The 26,973-nt window shown below is 35.2% G+C and overlaps 1 protein-coding gene across 5 annotated transcripts in view; it reads left to right on the top strand.

Moving 5' to 3' along the window:
* Positions 1-26,973, top strand: part of LOC105219966 (division abnormally delayed protein) — a 279,272-nt gene that overhangs the window by 94,035 nt on the left and 158,264 nt on the right. For 3 of the 5 annotated variants that reach the window (XM_054230183.1, XM_054230185.1, XM_054230184.1), the window contains exon 3: positions 17,000-17,143. The exons of the other annotated variants lie outside the window; for them this stretch is intronic. In XM_054230183.1, the coding sequence (XP_054086158.1) occupies positions 17,000-17,143 (144 nt within the window). The remainder of the gene's footprint in view (positions 1-16,999; positions 17,144-26,973) is intronic. 5 annotated transcript variants of the gene reach the window in all.

The raw sequence follows: 26,973 nt of genomic DNA, 5'->3' as shown, positions 1-26,973 counted from the left end.
GCATTTGTTGTGATTACTTTCAAAATATTTTCATATTTCTTACGTCATTTCGTTGCTCTGTATCTAGTCATTGAAAAGGCATAACGACATTTATTACAGAAATTTAGCGAAATGGGCCAATCGATATTCCATTAATTTTTATTAAAAGCTACACTTAGCTTGAAATGGCTTTCAAAAAAGCAATAATAATGATTTAATGAAAATCTTCGCGTACCAACGACTTGTCCACGTATTTCATTATTATTATTTTTTAAATGGAGCCATTATGTATTTTAATTTTCATCGCAATGGCGACAAATAGCAATTTAAGTGATTTCACTACATTATTGTTGCCCTTTATTTGCAACTGGTTTATTTTATGCGCTCATTTTAGTATTTAATTATGCAAATAGCGAAAATTGCCTTCAAGCCTTAAAGTAATTACTCGTCAATTTAATTTGAAAAAATAAAATAAAAATTACACAAAAAATGCATTAAAAATTGTTGTACAATAACAACAACTGCTGCATAAATGAAATCGTTACAGTACGTTATATAAAAATGGTGTACAGTGATCTCTTGTTAATTTAGCTGGAACATTTACAATAATTTTTGTTCAATTAACATAAGGGATGCCATCCCAATAAGGCAATTGTCAAACATTTGTCTACTTGAAATTATTATGCAAAATGTTCGATTAACTTATTGGTGGAAATCACTGAAAGACATATCACGCAGATTCCACCTAATTTAGTCTATTAAAAGTATCTCCCTATGTATTGGATTATAGGGTAAACATTTGGAACCTTAACTTAGTCAATTAACTATGAAATATACCTGCTAATTGAGTAAATTAAGCAACTAAATGAGCCCATTGGTATATAAAATAAGCTAATTTAGAGAATTCAGGATCAGTTTAATAAAGAAAGTGACAAATCACTCAAATTGGCACCAATTAAGCGGTGACTACTGTACCGAAACTTTATTGTGTTGCTAAAACAGCTGTTTGCCTGCTGCATTTCTCATTAAAATCCCCAATCACGTTGTTGTTTTTGGCGCCACAGAGTGTTGTGAAATAAATAATTATTCATCGCACAATTCTCCACACAAGCGCTTGAACTCTTAAATCGCACACAAACACCCAACCCATTACGTCGCTTAGCTAAAGGATCAGCGCGTGAAAATTTGCATATATGTGGGTGTTGGTTGAATTGGTGAAGTGGCTGACAAATTGATTGCAAGTTTCAATTTTGTTGTTCTTGTTGTTGTTTTGTTGTGACAACTAGCAATAAGGTTTTGATCAAACAATAAGCCCCGCGATACCCGAGAAGTTGTCAACAGGAGCTTAAATGGACATACTTATTATATGTGGATCAATGTATAAATGAGTAAAGGGATGTATGTAATTATATACGTTTATTTTCACCCGCAAATCTCAACGAATATCCCACACTCGCCTTTAAATTACTATTTATTGCATGCAATACTTTATTAAAATTGTTGCTAAAGTTGTTATTATTATTGTTGCTGCCACTACTGACGCTGTCAGCCATTCGAGCCATTCGTCAGCGCCGCTGTTAATACCTTTTACACGTACAAAACTGCCATAAATTGTGCCCATAAGTAGGCGCACACACACAACCGTTTAAGTATAGCAACTTCAGTCACTCCCCTCATTGCATCACCTATAAACATACATATGCCACATGTAAAGCCACCGTTCGGTGCATAACATCATTTCGTGGGGGTGATGGTGTCAAATATGTCATTTGTAAAATTTATGTGAAGACACAAATAGCAGACACGACACACAAACGCATTTTGCTTGCAACACAACCTTTACTTTGAAGCCACTCCATACAACACACACCACTTACATACACTATACATACAAACACTCATATCTTAGATAGTAAAATTAATACGTTAATTAATGATGACAATACGTGTCATTCAACAGCCTACAACTATGTTTCGCCAGTGACTTACGTTATGACGCATTGCAACAAAGTAAGTTAGCCCACATAGTTGATTGTTGTTGCATCATATATATGTAGTATGTCAAAGCGCTAAGACAGCCGTTCACTTAGGCTAAGGATTATGTGTTACTAGTTATGTATTCGTACAAACATAGTATGTGTATATAAATATTCCAGTCTTCATATAAATTATGTAGTCGATACATATATATAGCTGTTAAAAGCTTTGCCGATACTGATAACTCTAATTATTCTAAGCATAATAGAATATAAACAACTGCAATGAAAGTATATTGATTGCTCAATATCAGAGATGGCTTATAGCATCACACATGAGCTAATTGATCAACTAACCGGACTCTGCTCGATTAAAAAGCTGATTAAGATCGATTTACCATACAAAATAAAAATCTACATAAATTTTAAATTGAATTTTAATCGACTTGAAAATGAAATGCAACTCTGCGACAAAGAGCGTCTTTGTAATTATATATATGTACAATCAGCTGATAAAACCTACCAACTTCTTATGAAAAGCAAAAACAAAAATGTATACTAGCTGATCGGTGTTATCGAGTAGCCGGCAGTGTGAATTGCAATAACTGGTTTCTCAATCAAAATTTTAATTGAACAATCAATTTGGCTGTGTGAAAAGGCTATTAGAGAGCTTCACTTACTCCCTTTTTCACTCATTTATACAATAATAAAAGAGTCACAATCTAACCGGTATTTCTTTGTGCGTTTTGTAGGCTCCGTTATTTGGTTGTGTAGCTTTTTGTAAGCTTTAGCTTTTCCAATGCTTATACGTGTCTTGAAAAATTTGGATTTGTTACACTGATTAAAGTATGAAATTTAAATTATTTGCTTAATTAAGTAATTAAAAAAAGAATTTGTGTAAATAATTTACAAAGTATTATAATCCATTACAGATTCACTCATGCAATTAAATTTAAATGTGCGGGTGCAACCGCAAACTCTTCATGCTCAACACTTGATATGAAAATCTGAAACCGCTATCAATTTATGCTCATTAAACATTCGTTTACAATATCCAAATTAATAAATTTAATTAGTTGTGTAATTAGTGGAAAATTGCAATGTGAATTTATTTAAATAAAGAAAAAAATAGAAAGCTCAAAAACTAAATCAAATCAGTTATAAAAAATACAAATACAATAGTTAAATGAAATCGTACTCAGTCCATACAAAAATAGGAGATAAAAACTTATTCTTAATTGCTAAAAACAATCATCAGCTATTTTGATTGTATTATCCCCTAATTGATCAAATTATCTCAATGAATTTAGCGCTAAATATAAATTTTCGGAATTGCTCACTTCGAATTTAATACTTTACTGTAATTTTGATTAAATTATTTTCGAAGAAATTTATTATCAAAAGGCAGTTTGTTATTATTTTCGTACAATTGAAAGCCATTCATAATATTTTGTGTGACTGATCGTTAGAAAAGTACAAACAAATTATTTATTATAAATATACCCAGCAACACGACTAAATGTTTGTTTTTATTTAAAGAAATCTAAATTTTTTTTGGCTTTTACTGCTTCTGAACTAAGTTGATAAGATAATTAGAAGTGGTGGTCAACGAACTATATATTATATGACTGAAATAAAAAATAAACACAATAAATGAAGCGTAGAGTTCGCATTAAGTGATAATTAATAAAAATAATGAATTTGTTTTTCACAGAATTAACTTTTTAGTAGATAAATATTTTTACAAAGCATTTTTCATATTATTTATTTCTTTTAAAATAAATATTTATATTATTTATTTTTTGATTATTTCTTTCTGTAAGACTATAGATAACTCAAAATAATATATTATATGTTTTGTAACATAAAAATGTAACTTTTTTCAATGTCAATGTCAGCAAGATTAAAGGCAACAACATTGAGAACCAAACTAAAGTAGCTGTCAGCAATTTTCATCTTCAAAATTTATTTTCGAAACACCGGCTAACAGCGATTTATAGTAAATGTATGTACATATATCCATGTTCACATGAGCATTGCATTTCTGCATATTACATATGTATATACAGATGTATATATGTAGTCAAATAAGTTGAAAAATATAAAAGATGTAATTAAACTGAAATCGTAGCCACTTTACAATCTAATAACACAACATCAACAACAATAGAAATAACAAAATACAAATTGTTTTGCGGGTATTCAACTTTTAGTTGAACGCGACTTCATATTTAAATATACATACGAACATGCATACATTTATATATGAAAATTATCCATCTAGCACAAGAGTTGTATGCTTGTATATTATGTATTTATATATTGATAGTCATATTTGCTCATAAATTTTGTTGTCATAAAAATGTCATCCACTTTATGAGCCAAAGCTATAAGGGGATTACCCTTTCTCCGAAGCGATGCACATCCCGCTCTTGCTCTTGGCCAACAGATTTATTCATTCGGTTAAAAACATTACTGCTCTCCGTTTGGAGTTTTCAGGCCTTATCTCTGCAAGGCACACACACACAAACGCACTACTACATGCAGTACAAAACAGTTATTTGAAAAATGTTAGCAAATAGCTACTATCTATTGGAACTACACACACACACTCATATGTCCTCTAGAATTGTGTTTACTTCTTAGGTTTTTGTTTTTTCTTTGGTTTGGTATTATCTAAGATTAACCGGCTTTTATGATTGCATGTTTAACAAATAAATATCAGCGATGAGATAATATTATAAATTAAAACAACAATAGTATATAGCGTAATTTCTACAACAACAATAGCAGTCAACTAGGAGTCCTATATTTATAAGTCCAATAAATTCATGTTATCACGAAGTCTGCTATGTATATTGGGCCATATGTACTTAAAAATACATACATATGTATGTATATACTACATGCATATAGCCTCAGTCAGATGAACATTGCAGTATTAGGCTTTGACTAGTTCCATAAAAAAACAGTATTCAAATTGAATGTGAATAATCGCTTTACGAGAGGTTTTTTACAGTTTCGAAAACAAAAATAGTTGGTCTGCAGTATGGTTCAGTATATAAAAAATAAGAATAATGAAGATGTAAAACATGAATGTTGCTTACCATTAAGATCATGATTTATTTTATTTTTTTGAAGCATTTGAACCAAACCCCATTTTTTTGTCGATATACTCGTAAATATGTTAATAAATTAAAAATAAATAAATAAATCCATCTAGGCGCATTGATTAATAATTCTACCACTCAAAACCTAAATGCACCCATTTCGTCACTAGTCCGAAGTCTACTTGTATTTTTACATACAAATTTACCTTTACATTTGTCAATGGGATTATATTTGTTTAAAATCATTGAAAACGAAAGGGAATATTGAATCTGTCTATACGTCAGCGAAAACGCTGATATGAGAACGCTCAAGTGTTAGAAAAACAAAGGGACAGACTATTCAACTACTTGTGGCAGCCGATTGCAATCGACTTTACACCTTCAAATGCATAACGTACAAGTATCTTTATTTAAACAAGACTGCACTGCTTGTTTACATGCGAAGACACATACTCACTCACACATTTATACAGATATCAAAGGATATGTAAACATATGGAGAATATAGTTCACGTTGCCTCTGAGATAATTTATGGCCGCATAAATCTTACAGATATTTGTTTAGTTTCTAATACAATATTTCTATTGCTGTTTCAACACTGAAATTATTGTCAACTTGTTTATCGATAATCTACAAATAAAGGTTAGCATGTGTGCAACTCAAAGTGGAAGCTACAGTTTCACTATTTTTGAGCAGTAAATAAGTTTTGATTCATAAATTAACCGACTACTGTTTTATTATATTATTGTTGCACTGATTCTTAGCGAAAATTCAAACTTTTCAGTTGACAGAAAGGGACAATAAAACGTAAGAGATCTAAAGAATGAATTGCCTCGAAGTTTCTAACCAATTTCATACTTGTGATCATAAATATCGTATCAAAAGGCAGAAATAAATGTGTGAGACGACCTTTTATTATTTAATGAATTTCTGGTGATTTGTCTACGACTTAATTATATTCATTTTGCATTGTTAAATACAATATTTTCATAGTGTTGAATTGAGCGATTTAAGGAAAAAAATAAAACACTTTTTACAATTTAATAACATATACATTGGAATCTTACAATAATATCGTGCTTCCTTGCCATTTTAATCACAAATAAAAGTGATATAAATGTCTTAGACTGGTATAATCAAATATTATTAGAAAAGAAAAATATTATACCAATGTTGTTAAAAAAGGCATCAAATAAACACTCATTATCCTCTTCAGCTTACCAAGACTATAGTATACCTTTTCTATAACAGTTTCTAAAACTTGCACATCATTATATATCCAATATAAATCAAGTTTATTATGCACCTCACACATGTGAAGGTCAAAGTCTGATTTCTTTGCATTTAATTATATTGTATTCATTAGTAATATATACAGAGTTTTTCCGTAAATTCAAAACATTTCAATGGAATCGCATCAAGCCATCAATATCCTTAACTCATTGTGTGTTACAATGCAATTAAAGGTTGGACGCTGCTTATGCGCATTCCATACACAGCCACACAAAAATACATTTACAGATGTGTCAGTATGTAAGTTAGTCCAAAATTATATGCATTCTGTGGAAAAAAATAAATAAATATAATACAAAGCACGTCTTTGTGGCACGATACATATGGCAGACACTTTATGAATGCATATATGATCCATTGTACTTGTTGTTGTTGTCTGCAGTTCTCCATTTGTCTGCTTGACATACAAATGTGTAACAATTTTTCATTAATCTTTTTATTATTTCATTTTTCACACGTTTATTTTATTAATGAGTGCAAATACACACATACTCTAGTATCAATAAGCACTGAAAATAAATTTGGGGTGCGGCCGGGGGGCGAACTGCATTGACTTGCAGCTGTTCGGCTCCAATTCATCACACTTATGCAGCGTCCGATTCCCAGGTCCTTCACAAACCCACACACACATATATAAATATATTTATTAATATGCATCCGCATTTCAAGTCATTTATATGTAAATATGTACCTATGTAACCATCAATATATTTATATAAATGCATTTATCGCTTGATGTGCGATTGCGCATTTCATTCGATTCCATTTCAATATTGCATTCAAACCGTTTCAATCCACTTCAAATTGTGCGCAATTCTATGACGAATGCACTGCCTTGGCATACCAAATGCGGCGACCCATCTGTCTGCTGTCAATCCTTGAGGTGCTGCGGCGTATGCAAATTTTCACTGATCTTCACTTTCTTGTAATAAACATTTTTACACGTAATTTCACACTTACGAACAATTACGAGTGTTGAAAATATAAATTAAAACGTATTACAATACACTAGCGAGATTTTGATCGGCGAACTTAAAGAAGATCTTTTATGAATTGCAAATTCATTTCGTCGTCAACAAGGTATTGGTTGTTCCCAAAAGGCAGCAGGGGTACACAATATTATCAATCATTAAGATTGTTAATGATCGAGCTCGTCGATAAATCCCATTTTTTTGTGTCTGTGAAAAACATTGAAAATATTAGAATATCTTGAGAAAATATGGTCGTATACTTTCGTATAGAGAATATACGTATATGCAAACATATACTCCCAAGATCCCAAATGTTCCAGATCGTGTTAAATTGATCCCATAACCCATTTTCTCATACTTCTAAGAACTTAGTTTTAAAAGCAAGGGACTAGTGTAATCAAATATCTATAAAGCATTTTTCTTAAAAACCATTTACATATCCTTTTGAAATACTGCAAATAATTATAAGAGTGATCCTTAGATGAGGACAATAATTTTGAAGAAATCAAAAGGAGAAAGATGTATAAATATAAAGAACATACCTGCCATGTGAAATGTTCTCCCTTATAAAACATTTTTTCACTCCCTTTACTTGATATTTACTTTGTAAACGAATTCACAATCATTATTATTATATCTAAAATATATTCGGTATTGAATTATTCATAGTGTCTCTACTAATACAAAGCGGCAAGCCCTTAGCTTAAATTAATGCGCCACTCTCTCATTGTCACCGCTTTCGTGTTGTTCATTGTATTCTACTAATATGATATCAAATCCGAAAATCATGCTATGGTAATGTCTTTGATTAAAGCCAAATAAATATTTGCCAAATCGAGCATACAATTTGAACGAATGGCTAAATAAACAAAACCAGCCAAAACATGGTTCACACAAAGGCGTGATTATTTTGTTTCGAAAATTCCCAAAATCTCCCACCGCTAATGCAGTTTTCACAACCCTCACAGACAACCACAGCACATAGACCCTATAAACAAATAATTAACAATGAATCGCATTTACATTGAAGTGCACTCATTATTCGTTACTTCTGCCACACCCACCCTCTGCTATTGCATTATTTGGGCGTCTGCTGGGCTTATATGTATGTTTATTTGTGTGCTTGTGTTTGTGCAACGCTGGCATGCGACCACAGAATCCTAATTAAGCCAGCAGCATAATTAGTGAAATTACTCTTACATAAACGTGGACTAACAAATATCTGTGGCATGCATTTGTTTGCATAAGGTGGGTGATGGTGGTGGGCATGTTGTACATCCGCCATGGCTAAATGTTGATCAACAAAAGGCAATATTCGAAATGGAAAATCAAGTCGTCCATTTTCATCATTTATGTAACATATAAATATGCATAGCCCCCACCACCCGTGTTGCATAAATGCATAGCTTTCTATATGTAGATTTTACCACTGCACTGGCAACATTGCTCTGCTGGACGCCTGCTAACTCATAGTTAGTTGCACCACCAGGTCGGCTGCCAAGCCGCAGCAAGTTGTTCGTATTATGAATAAGTTTCACTTTCTATTAGGCCTTCTAATATTTCAAAATATCCTCATTATATACACCTATGTATGCATACCCTGTAGGAAAATAAATGGATTTAACACTTATTCATGAAACTCATATTTCTTTCAACCTTTACAATGTCATTTATCTCGATTTTAGACTAGCTCGAACCAGTATAAATTAGCACAAAGTTTTACCAGTTCTCTCTCCTTTTATTCCGACAGGGTGTGTACTAACACACTATCACGCTCCTTCTCTCATATACACTCCCTCACTTCTCACATCATAAATTCACCAATTATCAATCATTCAATTATTTTAATGGCATCATTAACGCACCAAACCCGTATAGGCGATCTAATAGATATGTAGTTAAACAAGGTAAAAATTAAACAAATAACCCAATTAATACGTCCATACGTATTTGCGTAAGGCAGTGTTCCGTGTGTGTCAATATATAGGTGAATGAAATCCCAACTATGGCAGACTGTGTGGCGGAGTATTCGCATTCCAAATTGTTAGTGTTGAGTGGAGGCAAACAAATATCGCCTAATAAAAGCGCTTAATGGTGTATGCGGATACTTATTTAGACAAGTTGTCTGTTAAAGTTATTAAAAATAAGAGTCATAGTTCTTAAAACCAATTTTCACTCATCCTCTCGTCGTGACCAAATCAAATAGTTTTCCATCGATTCAGCATCAGACTATAGCGTAGTCTAGTAAGGTAATTTGTCGTGTATTAAAAGAACTGTGGTCATCAATTTCACCACATGACAGCCGAAAAACTTATCCAGTTTCTGTAAAGCACCCAAAATTATGAGACCTTACTTTTTGGGAATGTCTAAACCTTAAACCTTCAATCCTCAGTTCAAACCTTTCTTCTACATTGACATATGAGTTCCTAGCAAGAGGATCCTATAAGAATTTTGCCTGACTCTCTCTTCATATATCCTCTTCTCTCTTTCTCTGTCTCTCATTTATTTCTCTCCCTCTCTCTCTCTCTGGTTTCTGATAGCACCTCTCTCTGTCTCGTTGCTTTTTTCACTCTCTCCCTATCTCCCTTTCCCAATCTTTATTTCCCTCTCACTCTCTCTGTTTCTGAATTAGCAACTATGTTCAAGATATGCAATAAGCGGTATCAGGGTCCAAAAAGGACCAACAAAGTAATCGATACCAATATTAATAATAATTTAACCTACGAACCTTCACCCATTATTTCATTTTCAATAAACTTCCGACACTAAACACCTACGTAAGCTTTTCTCATAGCGGCATTTACGGTTATTCAACGCGAAACCAAACGGAAATTGCGTCTCATTCTGAAAGTACCTTTTCCGCTGCACATTTGTTAGTCATCGCAAAGCGCGAGGCATACTTAGAGGCGCGCCAACCGCGGCATTTCCTGTCACCCAGCAACAAACATCCTGGGGCCATCCGCTATGCACATTCTACTATGCGCGTTCTACTTTTTGCACGAGCTCATTTCGTATGAATGAATGGAAATGCAAAATGGATTGCCAAAAGGCGCGCGAAATTGCAACGGTGGCAACGTTGCAAAAGTGTGCCGACGCGCTCATTTGTTGCTTTTGTACCTTGCCATGGATGTAACATCGCGTCATAAATGCTTCATAATCTGATTGTTACGCACACAAGCGCGTTTTTGTATACGCGTTGTGCGGCGCGATGTGCTTGTTTTAGCCCTGCCGCGTATTGTCACCGCCAAAAAGTTGTTTGTTTGTAAACAAAACACGCAACAATAGCGCTGTCATTTGTTATTGCAACTATGCAGTTGTGCTTAATGCCAAAAGTTGTTGTAGTTGTGGCTACGCTTGCCGCAACAGCAGAATTTAAATTATGTTGCACAATCGCGCGCTGCGACAAGCGGTGTTGTGGCGTTGTGGTAAATCGCGCAGTCGACTGCCATAAGGCACGCTGGTGTGAACAAGTACGAGTGTGTGTGTTCGAGTTGGCCTTCGTGCCACATTAAAGTTGCAGCACATCCTTCCACAGTACCGTGCGCCCACGTTGACTTGTACCACTTTTATGATGTTGCTACGCACACTTGCAGCACTTATAGCTGTTTTGTTGTTGGCACGGTATATTGTTACTGCCGCTGACTACCTCACTTCATGACTCGTTGACTCGCATTTTCACTTGCGACCTGGCCCCTGTTCTTGCTTGTGTTGCTTGCAAGCGTGTGCAAAAATGGAACACTCCAATTTGCTTCTTCTTTTTTTGTTTGCCTGCATTGTTTGGAATTTTGTGTGGCATGCAACGCCGCAGCGCACCGCTGCCATTTGAGGCGAATACGCGGTGGCGCTCTTCCAAACAACTTTTCCTCACTCAGTTCGCAATTCATGCCACATACATGGAATATGCTAACTGCTACTGGTGACATACTCGGAAAGTCAATTTATGAACACACATACCTTTTTCTAATGTATCGTTTGCATCGCAATATTCTATATATTTGTTTATAAAATTATCGCTGCATATGCTCTTCTCCGACTTGTGGCGTCCGCTTGTAACCTCAAGCGCTCTGTGCGCGCTAATGATTCTCTTCCTCGATTCTCTGTGGAAATATTTACGACATTGTTATGACAGTGAAACAAGCTTTGCGGCACACCAAACAATATACACAAATTATTGTAATTGCCAACATGTGGCAGACAACAAATTAGCCGCAGAAACCTTCGATCAAACACAGCGAGCTTGTACACTGAATGAACATGTCTATCAACCAGTTCTCAAACACCCTTAATGCCAGAATTTCATCATATAACTATAATATTGGAAAGTATTGAACGAAATTAAAATCCTTTAAAAAAATTGCAAATCTAATGATACTGATACATAGAAGCATAAGTACATTGCTTACTCAGAGTATGATAAAATTTTATGCGACAATGACTACTTTTTCGCACCTAATTACTTACGAATACATGTAATGGCATACATCCATATGATAAACACAAACAAATAAGCAGAAAAAGAAAAATGTTCGCACATGCATACATTTAGGCGCACATGCCATGCAATTTATCTACGTATTTTAGATGAGTATTTTCTTAATTTTGCAAATGTTTTTTGTGCTTCTGCTTTGTTGCCGAGCGCAGTGACACAGTTCAGCGACGAAGTGTCAAGTGTCGCGCGCTAACACCAAGTGCACTCACCGCTTGTAATCCAATTAGCAAATGTGTTGCGACAGTTGACAACACTTGGATAAAGTTTAATATTCTTAAAGCTTTTATATTTACATTTTAAATGCTTAAGAGAAGTTTAAGTTTAGTTGAATATATATGTATTTGCTTTGAGAGACTTTAAAATTAAGTAATTCAACACAAGTGGAGATTTGTTACTTGAGAAAACACGATTTACTGGTAGAAGGAAATGCCAAAATTCAAACCCCGGTAGAACACAGCGGTTGATATTTACCAACTACAGATAGGTTCTACTGTCACAGTCCGTTTAAACTTTAGAAATCGAAATAATCTTCCTGTTTATTTGAAGTAACAGCCTGATTCTTTATAAATGATACCAACTCTTTCGGGATGTCAAACGTTTAAATTCGGATGCTCACAAAGACAATCAGCATCGTGAATAGGATGTATAACTTGTAAAGTTAGACGATTTGAATCAACCTTTGTTTCCCACCCCATTTCAAGCAGTCCACCAAAATCGCAGTTTGGACGAAGAGAGTAAACAGATTTGACTACTTTAACCTTAATTCATATTTGCGCTCTTTACTTTAACCTTCAAAACTTCTATAATTTATTTTCAAGAAACTATCTTTATTGAACTCAGTTGTTATTTTTCTGCATTGACTAACCATCTTTAAAGATTATTCCACGATCTTGAAAGCGAAAGAAAACTTCGAAATTGTTTGCGACCCGAACGACGCCAACAAACTTTCTTTTTTAGATAGAAACATCAACGTAATGTTTATTACCTGTATACTTGGTACTGTGCTGATTCAGCATATTTAAGCTGTGAGTGTGTCCTCAAAACTTTGCCAAATGCCAAACCACAAAGGCCAAAGAGATTAGGGAAGAGCGAAGTGTGCTTCAACCGACGAATGCAATAAAGTTGATAAAGAAAACGAAATTAGGAAGCCCGAAACAGCCCAATCTCCGGCGCATTGCATTAATACAAATACCAAACGTTCTTTGAGCTGCTGCTAAGCTCTTTCTTCTCTTTGGAAATGCATTTGCTTTCACTTGGCTTTGCAAAGGATAAAGACGGCGACTGACTTGCAAACTTCTGGTTCGACAAGCTGCTCTACGTTTGCAAAGTTGTTTACCAAAGAAATATAGAATAATTCAAATAATGTAGATACAGGGGGGTACATATAATAACTGTTTTAATAAAAATTGTTTTCAATATAAAAAAATATTTATTAGTGGTTGCTTTTCCGAACTTCTTGCGAAAATCATCGTATGTGTCACTCAATATGACGGCCGTTCCCATGTCTTCAAATATTTGTGGCTTTCAAACTGTCTATCTTTTCTTTTCCGATCCCAATATTTGGCGGTGGTTCTTATGAGATGCCAGAATTAATTAAATTTTTAATGGTTGAAAATACGCTTTATGGTTCACCTTATACAACATACTCGTATTTAAATCCCTCACTGAGCTCTGTCAACAGTATCAAATTGCTTTGAAGCACGACAACACGTTTTTCCTACCTCGTCGGCTGCCCGCACGCTTGCACGCTTCCATTTTGCACTGTGGCGCTTGATTTGCTTTCCATTTGCGCCCAAATGTCTGAACAAGTCGCATAAAAATGCACACTCGACGTCGACTTCCCCGCCTATCAAATACTTGCATTTTTCATGTATTCTGCACCAATAAAAGAGCAACAACTGAAACCCGATTAAAAGCAGACAGAGACACAGATACGGATACAAATACAAATATTCCTCCACACGAGTATGTGCAACAACAGTTGGAAACGTATTAAGTTAGAAACACAAACGACAGATCCTTTTGCGAATGGCAGTTGAAAAAAAAATTCTAAATTCAATTCGAATTTCATGTTGCATGTGGCGACGATGCAAAACAGCGACCCTGACATGCCTTAACTGAGCAAATATCCAAGCAACCGCAGCCGATAGTGAGTCAACTAGCACTCGCTTCCTTGTTACATCAGATGTGTCAGCTAGCGGTTCGTTGGTCCACGTTTTCGGGTGGACAGCGCTCAGACGGACCTTTAGATAAGCTTTTCAGCCATGCTGGCTCCTATTAATGTAATCAGCAACACAGCATGAGGCACACATGCCACACTTATCGGATAGATTTAATTCAAGACCAAGACCCCGTGGTCAGAAGATCCGAATTTGTTTAAGAACTCCGAGTCGCCTCGATGGCCATTAATATTTAAAGCACTAGCGAATTCTCAAGTCTCATGTCAGAAAAATACATGATTATATTCCATATTCACTTCAGAAAAAATCATGACCCTTAAACCACTATTGCAAACGTGCTCACTCGGGCATTCATTTCGGACCGGCCAAGGTTAAGTGTTTGCCGTCATTTATTATTTACGCCTCTTCGGTACTTCACTCACAGTTAACAACTGTGTTCGTTCACACTTTTTCCACTGGATTTGCCAAAAATTTCAATGTGATGGTCGTGTTGCAACTCGAGTAGACGCAGTGTTGCATTCGGCTACACTTTTTAAGCAAATCATGCAAATCTCTCACAAAGGACGTTCGAGTATTTTTGGTATTTGGTTGTATTGCTGTTATTGTAGTTGCAGTTAGTTGCCGCAGAAGTAAAGCACCGAGTGTGCATATGTGCACCTTTATGTTGCAAAGTAATTGCGCCTTCATGGGGCTCATGTGTGCCACATATTGCAGTGACATTTGGAAATACTCCGAAACGATGTCAAAAAAATGATATAAAAGCTATGCAGGCAAAAAGGCGCTGCACTCACTCATACACAGCTGCATTGTATGGCAACTACGTGCCTGGCAGTAAATTTGAAAAACACCGTCGCCCACCCGAATACCCGATGCAGTAACATAAACGCACCTTGACACCTATTAGCGCCAGGTGGTGGCACACACTTTTCCAATTTCGCCCTTTTCATCTTCTCCTTCCTCTATTTTTGCATTCAACACAGTCTACTTGTATTTTTAGCTTTAGTTGTGTGCGTGTATTCAATTTGCGCGCTAATAATGGCATCTCCGCCTCGAAAGCTTGGCGACTGGCGACTGAAAAAAGAGATGAAAGCTACAATAATACAGCGGAACATAGTTATAGCCTTGTGTTATTATAATAGTTTTCTTCTTCTTCTTGACTGGCGATTACAGCCGAGTCCACAACAGCGCGCCACGCATCTCTCCTTTTGGCAGTTTGGCGCCAATTGGTAATACCAAGTGAAGACAGGTCCTTCTCCACCTGGTCCTTCCATTGGAGTGGAGGTCTCCCTCTTCCTCGGCTTCCACCAGCGGGTACTGCATCAAAAACTTTCAGAGCTAAGGCACTTTCGTACATTCGAACAACATGACCCAGCCAGCGTAGCCGCTGTCTTTTTATTCGTTGGACTATGTCAATGTCGTCGAACAACACATGCAGCTCATCATTCCATCTTCTGCGGTATTCGCCGTTGTCAATGTTTAAGGGACCATAAATCTTCCGCAAAACCTTTCTCTTGAAAACTCCTAGTGCCGTCTCATCGGATGTTGACACCGTCCACGCTTCTGCACCATAAAGTAGGACGGGAATGATGAGGGACTTGTAGAGTTAATTTTTGTTCGTCGAGAGAGGACTTTACTTTTCAATTGCCTACTCAATCCAAAGAAGCACCTGTTGGCAAGAGTGATTCTGCGTTGGATTTCCAGGCTGACATTGTTGTTGCTGTTAATGCTGGTTCCCAGGTAGACGAAATTATCTACAACTTCAAAGTTATAATTGTCAACAGTGACGTGGGAGCCAAGACGCGAATGCGCTGACTGTTTGTTTGATGACAGGAGATATTTCGTCTTGTCTTCGTTCACTACTAGACCCATACGCTTCGCTTCCTTATTCAGGCGGGAAAAAGCAGAACTAACGGCGCGGGTGTTGTTTCCAATGATATCGATATCATCGGCGTACGCCAGTAGCTGTACACTTATATAAAAAATTGTACCTTCTCTGTTTAGCTCTGCGGCTCGAACTATTTTTGCCAACATCAGGTTAAAGAAGTTACACGATAGCGAGTCACCTTGTCTGAAACCTCGGCTCGGAGAGGTCCTTCCCAATCATGACGGAGCTTTTGGTGTTGCTCAACGTCAATTTACACAGCCGTATTAGTTTTGCGGGGATTCCAAATTCAGACATCGCGGCGTAAAGGAAGCTCCTTTTCGTGCTGTCGAAAGCAGCTTTAAAATCGACAAAAAGGAGGTGTGTGTCGATCCTCTTTTCACGGGTCTTCTCCAAAATTTGGCGCATGGTGAATATCTGGTCAGTTGTCGATTTTCCAGGTCTAAAGCCACACTGATAAGGTCCAATCAGTTTGTTGACGGTGGGCTTTAGTTTTTCACACAGTACGCTCGATAATAAAATAATTCATTTTGTAAAATATACTACTTCTGTTGCTGAAAGCATGATGCAATTCCCCATTTTTGACGAAAAATTTCGAGGCGCGAGAAGCTTTGGTGTCTCACCCACTAGATGCAGAAATTTTACTTATATATGTTTCTCGAAGTGTTCTGAACTAGGTCCGCAAACTTATTCGGCAAATCATCGATATTATTTAGATCCTACTGATATCTCTCAATTTTAGCATTTCAATCTCTGTCAGTGCTTCAAAATAAATAGAAACTAATCACTTACAATATTCCTTCAAAAACCATGAAAATCTTTTCAACTGAAACTACAGATGAATTTTATTCCAAACAAAATCTACTGTATTTCAAATGAACGCTCCGACGCTTAGTATTTAGTACATATCACAAGTGCCATTTCTCCTTAGGGGGTTTACTATGAAGAGTCAGCAATTGCATAGAGCATTGAAAGCTTCTTATTTGGAACTACATATTTATAATAAATTCAACAAAATTTATTTTATTTTATATAAATTTATATATTTATTAAATATTATATCTCCACGTAGCAATGAGTCCTTTCCAATTATTTATGATTTCCGTTTACTCTTTCAGGTGCTCTTTGCGGCGGCCATTGCTGTACGAATTCAACCGAATTGGAGCTAAGAAAGAAGTCAACTGGCGAATTTGAACGTCTGTTGCATCACCATACCAATAGTCTGCGCGGCATACTCGAATCTACGGCGAATCTATTTCAAAGTGAGTGCAATATTTACATTTCATAATTAAGAAAAAACTCGAAAACCAATTATTTTTTCAAAATTTTGTTTGTATAAAAACATACAAAACTAATTTTGGAATATTCAAAAAAATTATAAATTTTGTTTCGTAAAATAATTTTCAAGAATTGAATAATTGTCGAAATTTAAATTGAATACAAAAATGTATTTTTTAGGAAAACATAACACTATCATTCGTTGAATTAAAATTCAAATCAACTCGATTGTGTGAACCGCCCAAAGTTCTTACTAAAACACCAAAATTCTAAAATTTACAAATTCAGAAGATAGAGCTACATAGAAAGTGCGGAAAGAGGCGTAGAGAAAACAGTCAGGTTTTTAATTTTATTTTTTTTTTTGCATTTCATGCAAATTTTCAACGCAAAATTCTTTGCAAATCAATTCAGTCAATGCCAACGAATCGTAAAATTATGACTTCCTTTTCGGTATATTCGCGAGCACTGTAGCAGCACGCCGTTACGCCCGCTTCAAAGCTCATAATGCAGAATTTGCACAAAAGGAGAAGCAAAACCAAAACAAAAAATATTTCAGAATTATATACAATGCTCGCACACGCCATGCAAATTCAAATAAGTATGCTAATTTGACGGATTTTTGATGCATAAAAAATTTGCAAAATAATAACATATTATTTCAACAATGCATAACAATAACAACATTGCCAAAATGTAAACATTAGCATTTAATTTTATAACTAAAAAGGATTTATGAAGAGAAATGCAACATTGCCTGTGTTGTGATTTGAATAATTAATATTTATAAACACATACTCGTACATAAAACTAACATATTGATGTGTATGTATGTGTATTTCTGTTGTTGCTGCCATTTGTTTTGATGAATTGGCATGTAGCGCTTGCTCCGGCGCGTATATTTGTGACATTTTAACCGAATTATCATAGTCATTAGCATTTTGGTTGCAAATAAATGCACGAATATATTGTTGTATTTACACACATGCATACACATACTCACTGAGATTTATAAAGGCAACAATTTCATAAACAATTTTGGTCTTGGGTTGGCCATAAAGCAGTCATTAGGGGTCTTAAAAGCAGCTTTCAGTACATTATATGAATGAGTTATGATTTACTTATGAATCGGCGCATTTTAATAAAATTTTATGAAATCTATTTGGTGAATGCTGACATATCGGGATTTTTCGATGACGATGAATGAATAAGAAATATGGGTAACAATTGAAGAGCTTTCGCTTGTCTTAATATGGGAGTCGGGATATTTACTTTCGATTATCAATGACTTGCTTGTTAAAGCTTCTTATCTCCAAAACTAAATAAATATCGCATTGAGAAATTATTCCAAATAGTCTGGCTGACTTTGTAATGGCGTTAGTGCATCGATCTGAAAATGATGTAGTCGATCTTAGAGAATTCTTCATCGATCTTTCACATTAAAAGCACTTTTTTTAAATAATATGTTAAAATAATTTCTAATATTTCATATAATGACTCAATGACTAACCTGTTAGTTTTCATCATCCATCATCCAAATCTGTAGGTATAATATCCTAGTTATAAAACATAATAGTACCAGATTCAGAATGTTTTACAGCTCACTTGAAGACCTATGAAGTTCAAATAATCATTAAAAGTAATTTTTGTTGCCTTGGGTTTCTAACATGTTAACAAATATTGACAAATATTGTTATATATACCTATACTATGTATGTTCTACTAAATATGAGCGCATTATTAAACAAATGAAGATTTTTCAATTGTCATGCACTACTCTAAACTATATTTCACATTGTTTAATATTTTGCTTTTTGATCAGCTGGAATGTTATTTTATGTATTCATGCCATTCTCGGTATTTGTGCTGCAATTGTTTTCATATTCTGTGTTATAGTGAAATAATCACAAATCGACACCCACAAGCATTTTTTGTATATTTTATAGTATTTTTATTTATTGTTTTTTGTAATGCTCATTGTGTTACAAATGACTCTGTCAGCAAAGATATAAAAATTCTTCAAATTATAAGCCGTGCGCATGTGAGTAAAAAAAAAATAAAAATACCATATTTCAATTAGTGTCTACGCTATTTAAGCACATTTATATGCATAACATACATACAGACATATATTTATATGTATTATTACACTTCTGTTATTCGTTTATTGTCTGTTGTTACAAAAGTGATAAATATCATCAGCACACTTATAAAGCCATAGGCACATAACGATAGTTTCGAGGGTTTAACGGTACTTGAGAAGAATGTCTAGTATTTTTTATGTATTGATGATGTCATGATGTCATTCTCAAATAAATTAATTAACGTGATCATCATAAAATTTAAAACTGATTGATGCTTCAGGCGGCTAGATACACACAACCTACAAACATAACAATTCAAACTTATATTTCATACAAATTGTCAGCCACCTCCTCACCGCATAGTTGACTTCTTCCTCAACAATGTTCTTAGTGTGGGTGTCGCCTTCTTCCAAATCCAGTTCAATGAAATACATATTTATCTCAAACTACTGATGTCATTATCAAATTTTTTTAAATTCCTTAAACGCTATGCATATTATGAATTGCATATTGCTTTCAAGTAGTTGTTGTTGGCGTTTAGTAATAGCAATAGTAATCAGATTGTTTCTTAGATAAACAGTAATTAAAGCATTTAATTTCATTTGTAAACACAACTCGAGATTGCAGTTGCTTTGTGGAAGCAAATGAGGCGAACGGTGGAAGCGGAAGGGAGTGGAAAAAATAATTGAATAATAGAAAATAGTGATTTTTAATTTTCACAATACAGTATTATTAGTTATCCACCATAGAACACATCCATACCCATATTTTTATGGCTTATATTTATTGTTTTCACACTAGCGCAGAAAGAAATCAAATTCAGAAATTTGCTACCAGCTGGTGTGAGAGCTTGGGTATTTTTATGCAATTTGCCACACTCATACAAGAACGCACGCCGAAATGTAGTCAACACCTGGTAAACTATTATACAGGTTGAGTAAGATATCCAAGCAAAGAATCATCCACAGGCTTTCAAAAAGTATTAGTCATCAGCCGTATCCCTTACTCCTTTGATTAAATATTGACACAGTTAGTGTACCTCTAACACCAGATACTCTTCAAGAAAGTGCTATGCATATTACTTAGGTCTTAATTAATCGAAACTGTCCTTCCATGGCACTATTTTTCCTTGTTAAAATATTTCTGTAGCATACATTTAGGCGCCCCACTAATTTAGTTTTTTGTTTAGGCTTAGTTTTTCCTACAAGACTAATACAGGCATATGTATGTATTTATTGATGGCAGTAAGCAGTGCGTAGACATATAAAAAATGTGTTGAAACTCTGGGAAAATACTAACTAAGTGCGAGAAGAGTTAAAGTTGTAAATATATACAGATATTCATAAATGTATATACAGCAAAGCACATAACAATAGCTCATAAAACGTGCAACAAAGTGGTAAAGTCGAAGTTGCATGCACAATGCTGCTACACGCCCATTTTAGTAATCAAATAATGCAGAAAAAGCACTTCGTTTTTGGTATGTATGTGAGTGTTTTTCTATGAAGAATTCGTTTTGTTAAACTCTATGTGAAGCCAACCAAAGGATTTCACAACAATACACAGTGCAACACTTTGAAGCAGAAGTACGCAAAACACAAACGCAACGGCAAAAGCGTGAAAAACTTTTGTGAATATTGCCTTCCCTCGCTTAAGCGCCGAAACGTGTTCGAAAGCTAAAAGCAGTGCTTTAAACGCACTATGTTTGTGTGTAATTCTCGGCATGTAATTCTCGCCGTACAAGAGGAATAATAATCATTACAAAGCGGTGAAACAATGTGAAACCGGAAAGACTTTGTACCAAAGGGCTGCTCTGCTTACAACTAACGTGCGTTTGTGTATGTGCAACGGCAGTTTTTAATCCGTGAAAAAGTTGAGTAATATGCATTACGACTAATAAAAACTTATATTTCACTTACACGTACGTCCGTATGAATAATTTAAGCTTTTGCATTTGCATCGCCATGTGGGCCTAATTGAAATCCTCGCTTTCGCTCGCTCACTTTCCACTGCAACGTGAAATATGCAAAAATATTAGCATTAAGTGTATGAAATGTGCAATTTCCTGCTTGAATTTAATATAAATTTCCATTTGCATGCGTTATGATTCCTGTTATTGTTGTTGTTATTGGTGTGGTTCTTCTTCTGGTTCGCTCTTATGAGCTTTTGCTCTTATTATTGTTGTTGTTTTTCTTCTGATACACAGTTGTGCTCTTAAGTTTTGTTATAGTTATTGTATTTGTTGTTGTTCTGTTGCCCAGTTGTTACACAGCATTCATGCTGTTCGTAAATGTATTCTAGGCAGATGTTACGTATACGCCTTGACGTCCACTCGCCATTCATTCATTTAAATTGCCTAAGGTGCCTCACTGCAATGGCTGATATTGGTGTAATTTGACAACATTTTTTTTTTGTTTTTATAAAAAAAAGTGTTTGGAATTAGAGACAGTTTTATGAATTCTTTCTTCCTCAAACTAGTTATGTTGTTGAAAGTATTCTAGCTCTATAACCAAAGATGACAAGCTGCAAATTTTTTTTCATTGAAATTTTAATACTTTCATACAAATTTTTTAATGATAAATGTAATAGGTATTTTTTTTGTATTTATATATAAAAAAATATTTATTATACACAGTATTCATACCAACAGAGTTTTTTCAATTCTATTCGAGCTCAAATGAACATTTTTCTTATATTTCTTTTGCAAGAAACCGACAGTCTTTTAAATAAATATGTTCATTTAAGTGAACTTTGAACTTCTGCACTCGTACAAATATAGTACAATATTTAATTATATTTAAGCGCACATAACCTCATAAACTCTCCCTTCAGTGACTTTCTTATTTGCTCCTAATCCAGTTTAGGCAAATTGTGCGAAATATGCAAATTATGATTAGAACATTTGGTACAGCAATTGACGGCACACAGCAACCAACCGGTGCACATTAACCGATATACATATTCACATAAGTATGTGGGCAGCATGATTGTTGTTATTGGTGTATCTGTGTCAACGGAAAGTGTTCACTTATTAAATTTTTAATGAAGGTGCTTACGCTGAGAGACATGGAATTTAGGTGAATTGCTGTGTTGCTGTGCGCTTCCACAAGTTTTCAAATAAACACGAGTATATGGACGTTGGTTATAGAGGCTTATACGTTTGATAGACATACAAAAAGTTTTTTAATATTTACAGAGCAATATATTTATGTATACGTTGGTCAAATATTTGAAACTCAAAGTATAACTAAAGGTTTTTGATTTTACTGATTTTATAGTAAATCGGTATCAGTTAATGTAATTTAAGCTATTTGCATTATGTTAAGCGATATCTAAAAAGTTAGTTTAGGACCTGTGCAGCCCGAGCTATGACTCTAGTAACCACCACATCTCTTGATCAAGTGAAAGTAATTAAGTAGTTACTAGTACGAATAGTAATCTTACATAATACTAGGTTGGTATAGGGGAAAGTTCGATACATATCGTGGGAACAGTAGTTTTACTCTAATTGACTAATACATATTATTAATAAAATAATACAGTTTTCATATTATCAATTAAACGATAAGTGAAGAAGTATTTTTTTTTTTTATTTTTTACTACGACTAATTACAACGCCAATACCAACAAAGCCTCTCTGTTGCAAAGTCACATGGAAGAAAAATACATGGAAGTCTTTAAATAAACACACAATTGCAAATATGCCTTAGAATCCGCCACAAACACACAAGCAGGTAATGCAGTGGTAACAAAAAAATGTGCTGGTTCGATGACTGGTGCGCATTTAATTAATTTTACTATTTTAAATGTCCGCTCAACTTGATTTGCATCCATAAAATCCGTGCAGACTCATTTAGAATATAGTATAGAATAAAACCTGAACAGCACCAACATACCAACAGCGCTTCATGACGTAGAACGGGGTGTTGCAAGCACAGCGCCTGCAGCTGCGGACAATGCCACACAGCTGCCTCTAGCACAAAGTCTTCTGTCTGCCACAATGGCATCTCCACGCTTTTGTGCACTCAAAGAGTCAACGCCGACTACTTAACTTGGCTAACGGCAATCACAACTTGTGGCAACTGGACTTGCGTCAGGCGGAAGGCGAACGTGCGACAGCAGCATGTTACTATACACTCTTTAAGAATTGAAGAAGTAGAAGTAGCAGAATGACTTTACTTTGTGTGCAACGGTGCTGCAAGCCCATTTTGACTTGCGGAATTTATATGAGAATTCCAAATAAGAAAGTGACTGTAGAAAAATATTCACGCAGAAGGGTCAAAGCGGTGGAGAGTTGTCATGAGAGGATGAAAGATATGCATGAAAATAAAAAGAAGTTAAAAGTACTAAATAGACTACCCAACGACGTAGTTGAATGTGAATTGCGAATGGAGGCTCAAGCGGGTCCTAAGAGGTGCGACGTTGGATTACAAAATGTACTGTCCGAGCAATGTAACAGCGCTCCTGCTGAGAATCCCAAAGGTCTTTCTGAAGAACACTTGTGGTAATAAAAAAAGTAGAAGAATAGAGAAGCTAAGGCGCGAACCTTAAGAAAGAATTGAATGAATTAAAATTAGAAAATAGAAATGCAAACAAAGAGGAATTTCAGAAAGTTAATATAATTGTTGGAGAGTAGACAATACTATCGCATGTCAGAGAAATCTAGACTAAAGAATCATCGTAAATGAGAATGCGCAGTATAATAATATAGATACATAAAAGTATATAGATATGTTTATAAAGGAGTGTTTTGTAGTCAGCTGTGACTCAAGAGGGTAAATAATATGTTTCGAGCTAAACCTAACCTAAATTAACGACGCTGGTTTGAAAAGTAGTTTCATTATTTCTTTATTTTCATTTTATCTTTATTTTATAATTATACTTTCCAAACCAGCGTCGTTAGTTAGATTAGATTCGAGGTTTCCTTAAATGACCGTTATAAATTATCATCACAACAGAACTTCTGACTGACAGATAGTATACTGTGAGATTATTTAAGCATTAACGAATTTCCACAATGACCGACACTTTAGATAGAGACGTAATATAGCTTATCAGTGAGATCTTCAGAATCGTGTGGGTTTAGTCTTGGATCTATTTCAAATTTTCTACATGTTCGGACCTTCGCTAAATTGAACATCTCAATAGGAGAATGAGGAAGAAACTCAGAATACAATTAGTTACCCTCGTAGCTGCAAGAAAGAAATGGCCATTATAGCGTGGGAATCTGAAAATATTTTTGTGCATATACGGTTGGCAGCCGAACAGGCGCGTACGTCAACAAAAAGGAAGCGAACAAAATGAGCCAAGTTTATATGAGCGGCCAGAGCTGCGGTTAAGCGCACAAGTTTTCAGTTGTATGATTAAAGTTGCATTATCAAAACCAAATAAACGAAATTAAAAGCAAAGGAAAACAAAGAAGAACAAAAGCTAAGGAAAGGAAGCAAGCAAAAATAAAGTTCGAAGGAAAACCAAATAAAAAACGCTGATGCGCTGCAGCTCTGTAACCTGTACAAAGTGCTGCTTCAAGTAAAGAAAAAAACGAAAAAAAAACCGCCAAGAACACAAAGAGTGTCAGTAAGGAGGAAGAGTAAAGCAATACCCAAACGAAGAATAATAAGGAAATCGAAAACAGCGCAGCAATAATGACGACCAAATGAAATTGAAATGCGAATAATGAAGTTGAGTTGTTTCACACGAATTCTAATCCATTGCAGCCATAGTGCTTTTGTTGCATGCCACATGACTGATGTATATGCGCAGCTCCAGTTACCCAGCTCCAGGCTGAACTTACTGCAAATTTTTTTCTCTTCTTCTGGTTTGCTTTTATTCACTCTTTTAGTTTTTGTGCGCTTATTTTTGGAAAATTGTGGCTTGGCAGCTTTAGTGGCAACCTATACCTAGTGCACATCTTAAACGCTGTGGCATTTTGGATTATGCTGCTTGCCATATTCTTCTTTCAGCTGAAGGTATTCTTCTGCAAGTATGTACATATGTGTGTGTATGCTGGAGAAAACTGGTTTAGGTATTTACATTTATAGGCTGCCCAGACATTCCATAGGGGGCATTTGCACTTAGTACCGACTTGGTATTTGGTAGCTTTGCTGGCTTGCAGCAGTTTGTGGCAGGCACTTTGCTCTTTTGCCACACACTCTCCAGCTTGCCATTGAAATTGTTTTCTGGTACTGAAATTTCTCAGCAATTCAATTAGATTTTATGTGCAACGTGTGTTCTTGCCACACATTTGGTAACAAGCTTTTCTTTACGATACGCCGCAACATGCCACAGCCGCTACGGAGCGCTGATGTTTGTACTTGCAACGTGGAGTCAAGTACTTGTTCTTGTTGTGTGCAATTGCTTGTAGTTGGAAGGAAATTCTATGACATTCAACTTTACACTGTACGGAATTCCGATTTAGCTAGCTAAGCAGATGTGGTAGGGGCGCCACGAATTGTTTTCCACCAACCAAACGCTGTGTAGCATTCACAAATTACATATATGTAAATAAAATATATTCCAAATTTATATTCCCCCACATCGGCATCAAGGCTGTTTAATATTTACTATTTCTTCGCTACAACTCCACCTACTTATGTGCATTGTTTATTTTCTATTAATTTAAGTGGAAAAATTATTCCTTTTGGCTGAGTGTTAAAAGCCACATAAAAACGCCAATGAGTGCCAAGGGGCCACATTTACGATGGTGACTTGCCTGTGAGACTGTCAACAGGACACGTTTTCATCACATGAGAACACTGAAAATATGGATATTGCTAATTGGGACAGGTATTCTAATACAAAGAAAATCGAATAATCTCAAATTTGATCATGGCCGCATCTATAATAGAAACCACAAACATTGGATCGTAGTCATATGCTCTCCGAAAACGATTACTACGACCGACTATCTCGTGTTCTTCATTCTCAGAATTAATGGATTTCGAATAGCTAATATTTTTTTTTAAAGTAGCCAACAACACCTTCAATCTTATACTACACCAACTTTAATATATATTTATACCCACAACTGTCCGCATACGCAATCTCTTGGCTGACAACTTCAAATGTGCCATAAATCAACACGCCCAAATTCATTAAATTTTATCTGAATCCCAATATTATCTAATCTTTATTAACAAATACAATTATGTGCATATATTTAGACACACGCGCTCATTCACGCTGTATCTCGGTCTGCGTTTATTTTCACTTCGCTATGGTACACGTTAATTAATTAATTAATTAATTTACTCGAAACGATTTCCTCTCGCAATTCGCAATTTTATTTAAATATTTTCCACACAGATCCCCATAGAAATGCCATAACCATAGAATTGGTCATTTAATTTGTAATGCTAATGCATGGACTACACGAGCTACAGCAAGTGAACAAGTTCCATCGCACACCGACAATGAGAACAACAACACCAAATTTCATTGAATTGGCAGAGGCATGACTGTAGTGGACTTTAAAAAGGAAGTAACAAAATGGGAATAGGAAAAATTAAATCGTGAAAAAATGGTATCAGCAAATGTTAAAATATATAGAAATGTCAAGTATGAGTGTATGCCCTGTAGGAATAGTACCAGATAGAATTAATTTGTTTTGTTATTAAAGCTAAATTTCAAACGTGCGCTAGAGGCTGCATGAATTGAGCTTAGGATTGCTATGACTCCACCGCGTTCTTCATATCTGGTCTTAGAGTTTCCTTCTTGATCTCTCACCTTAAATA

This window comes from Zeugodacus cucurbitae, chromosome 4 (genome assembly GCF_028554725.1).
Source record: "Zeugodacus cucurbitae isolate PBARC_wt_2022May chromosome 4, idZeuCucr1.2, whole genome shotgun sequence".
Lineage (NCBI taxonomy): Eukaryota > Metazoa > Arthropoda > Insecta > Diptera > Tephritidae > Zeugodacus > Zeugodacus cucurbitae.
This window is presented reverse-complemented; position numbering and strand designations above follow the sequence as displayed.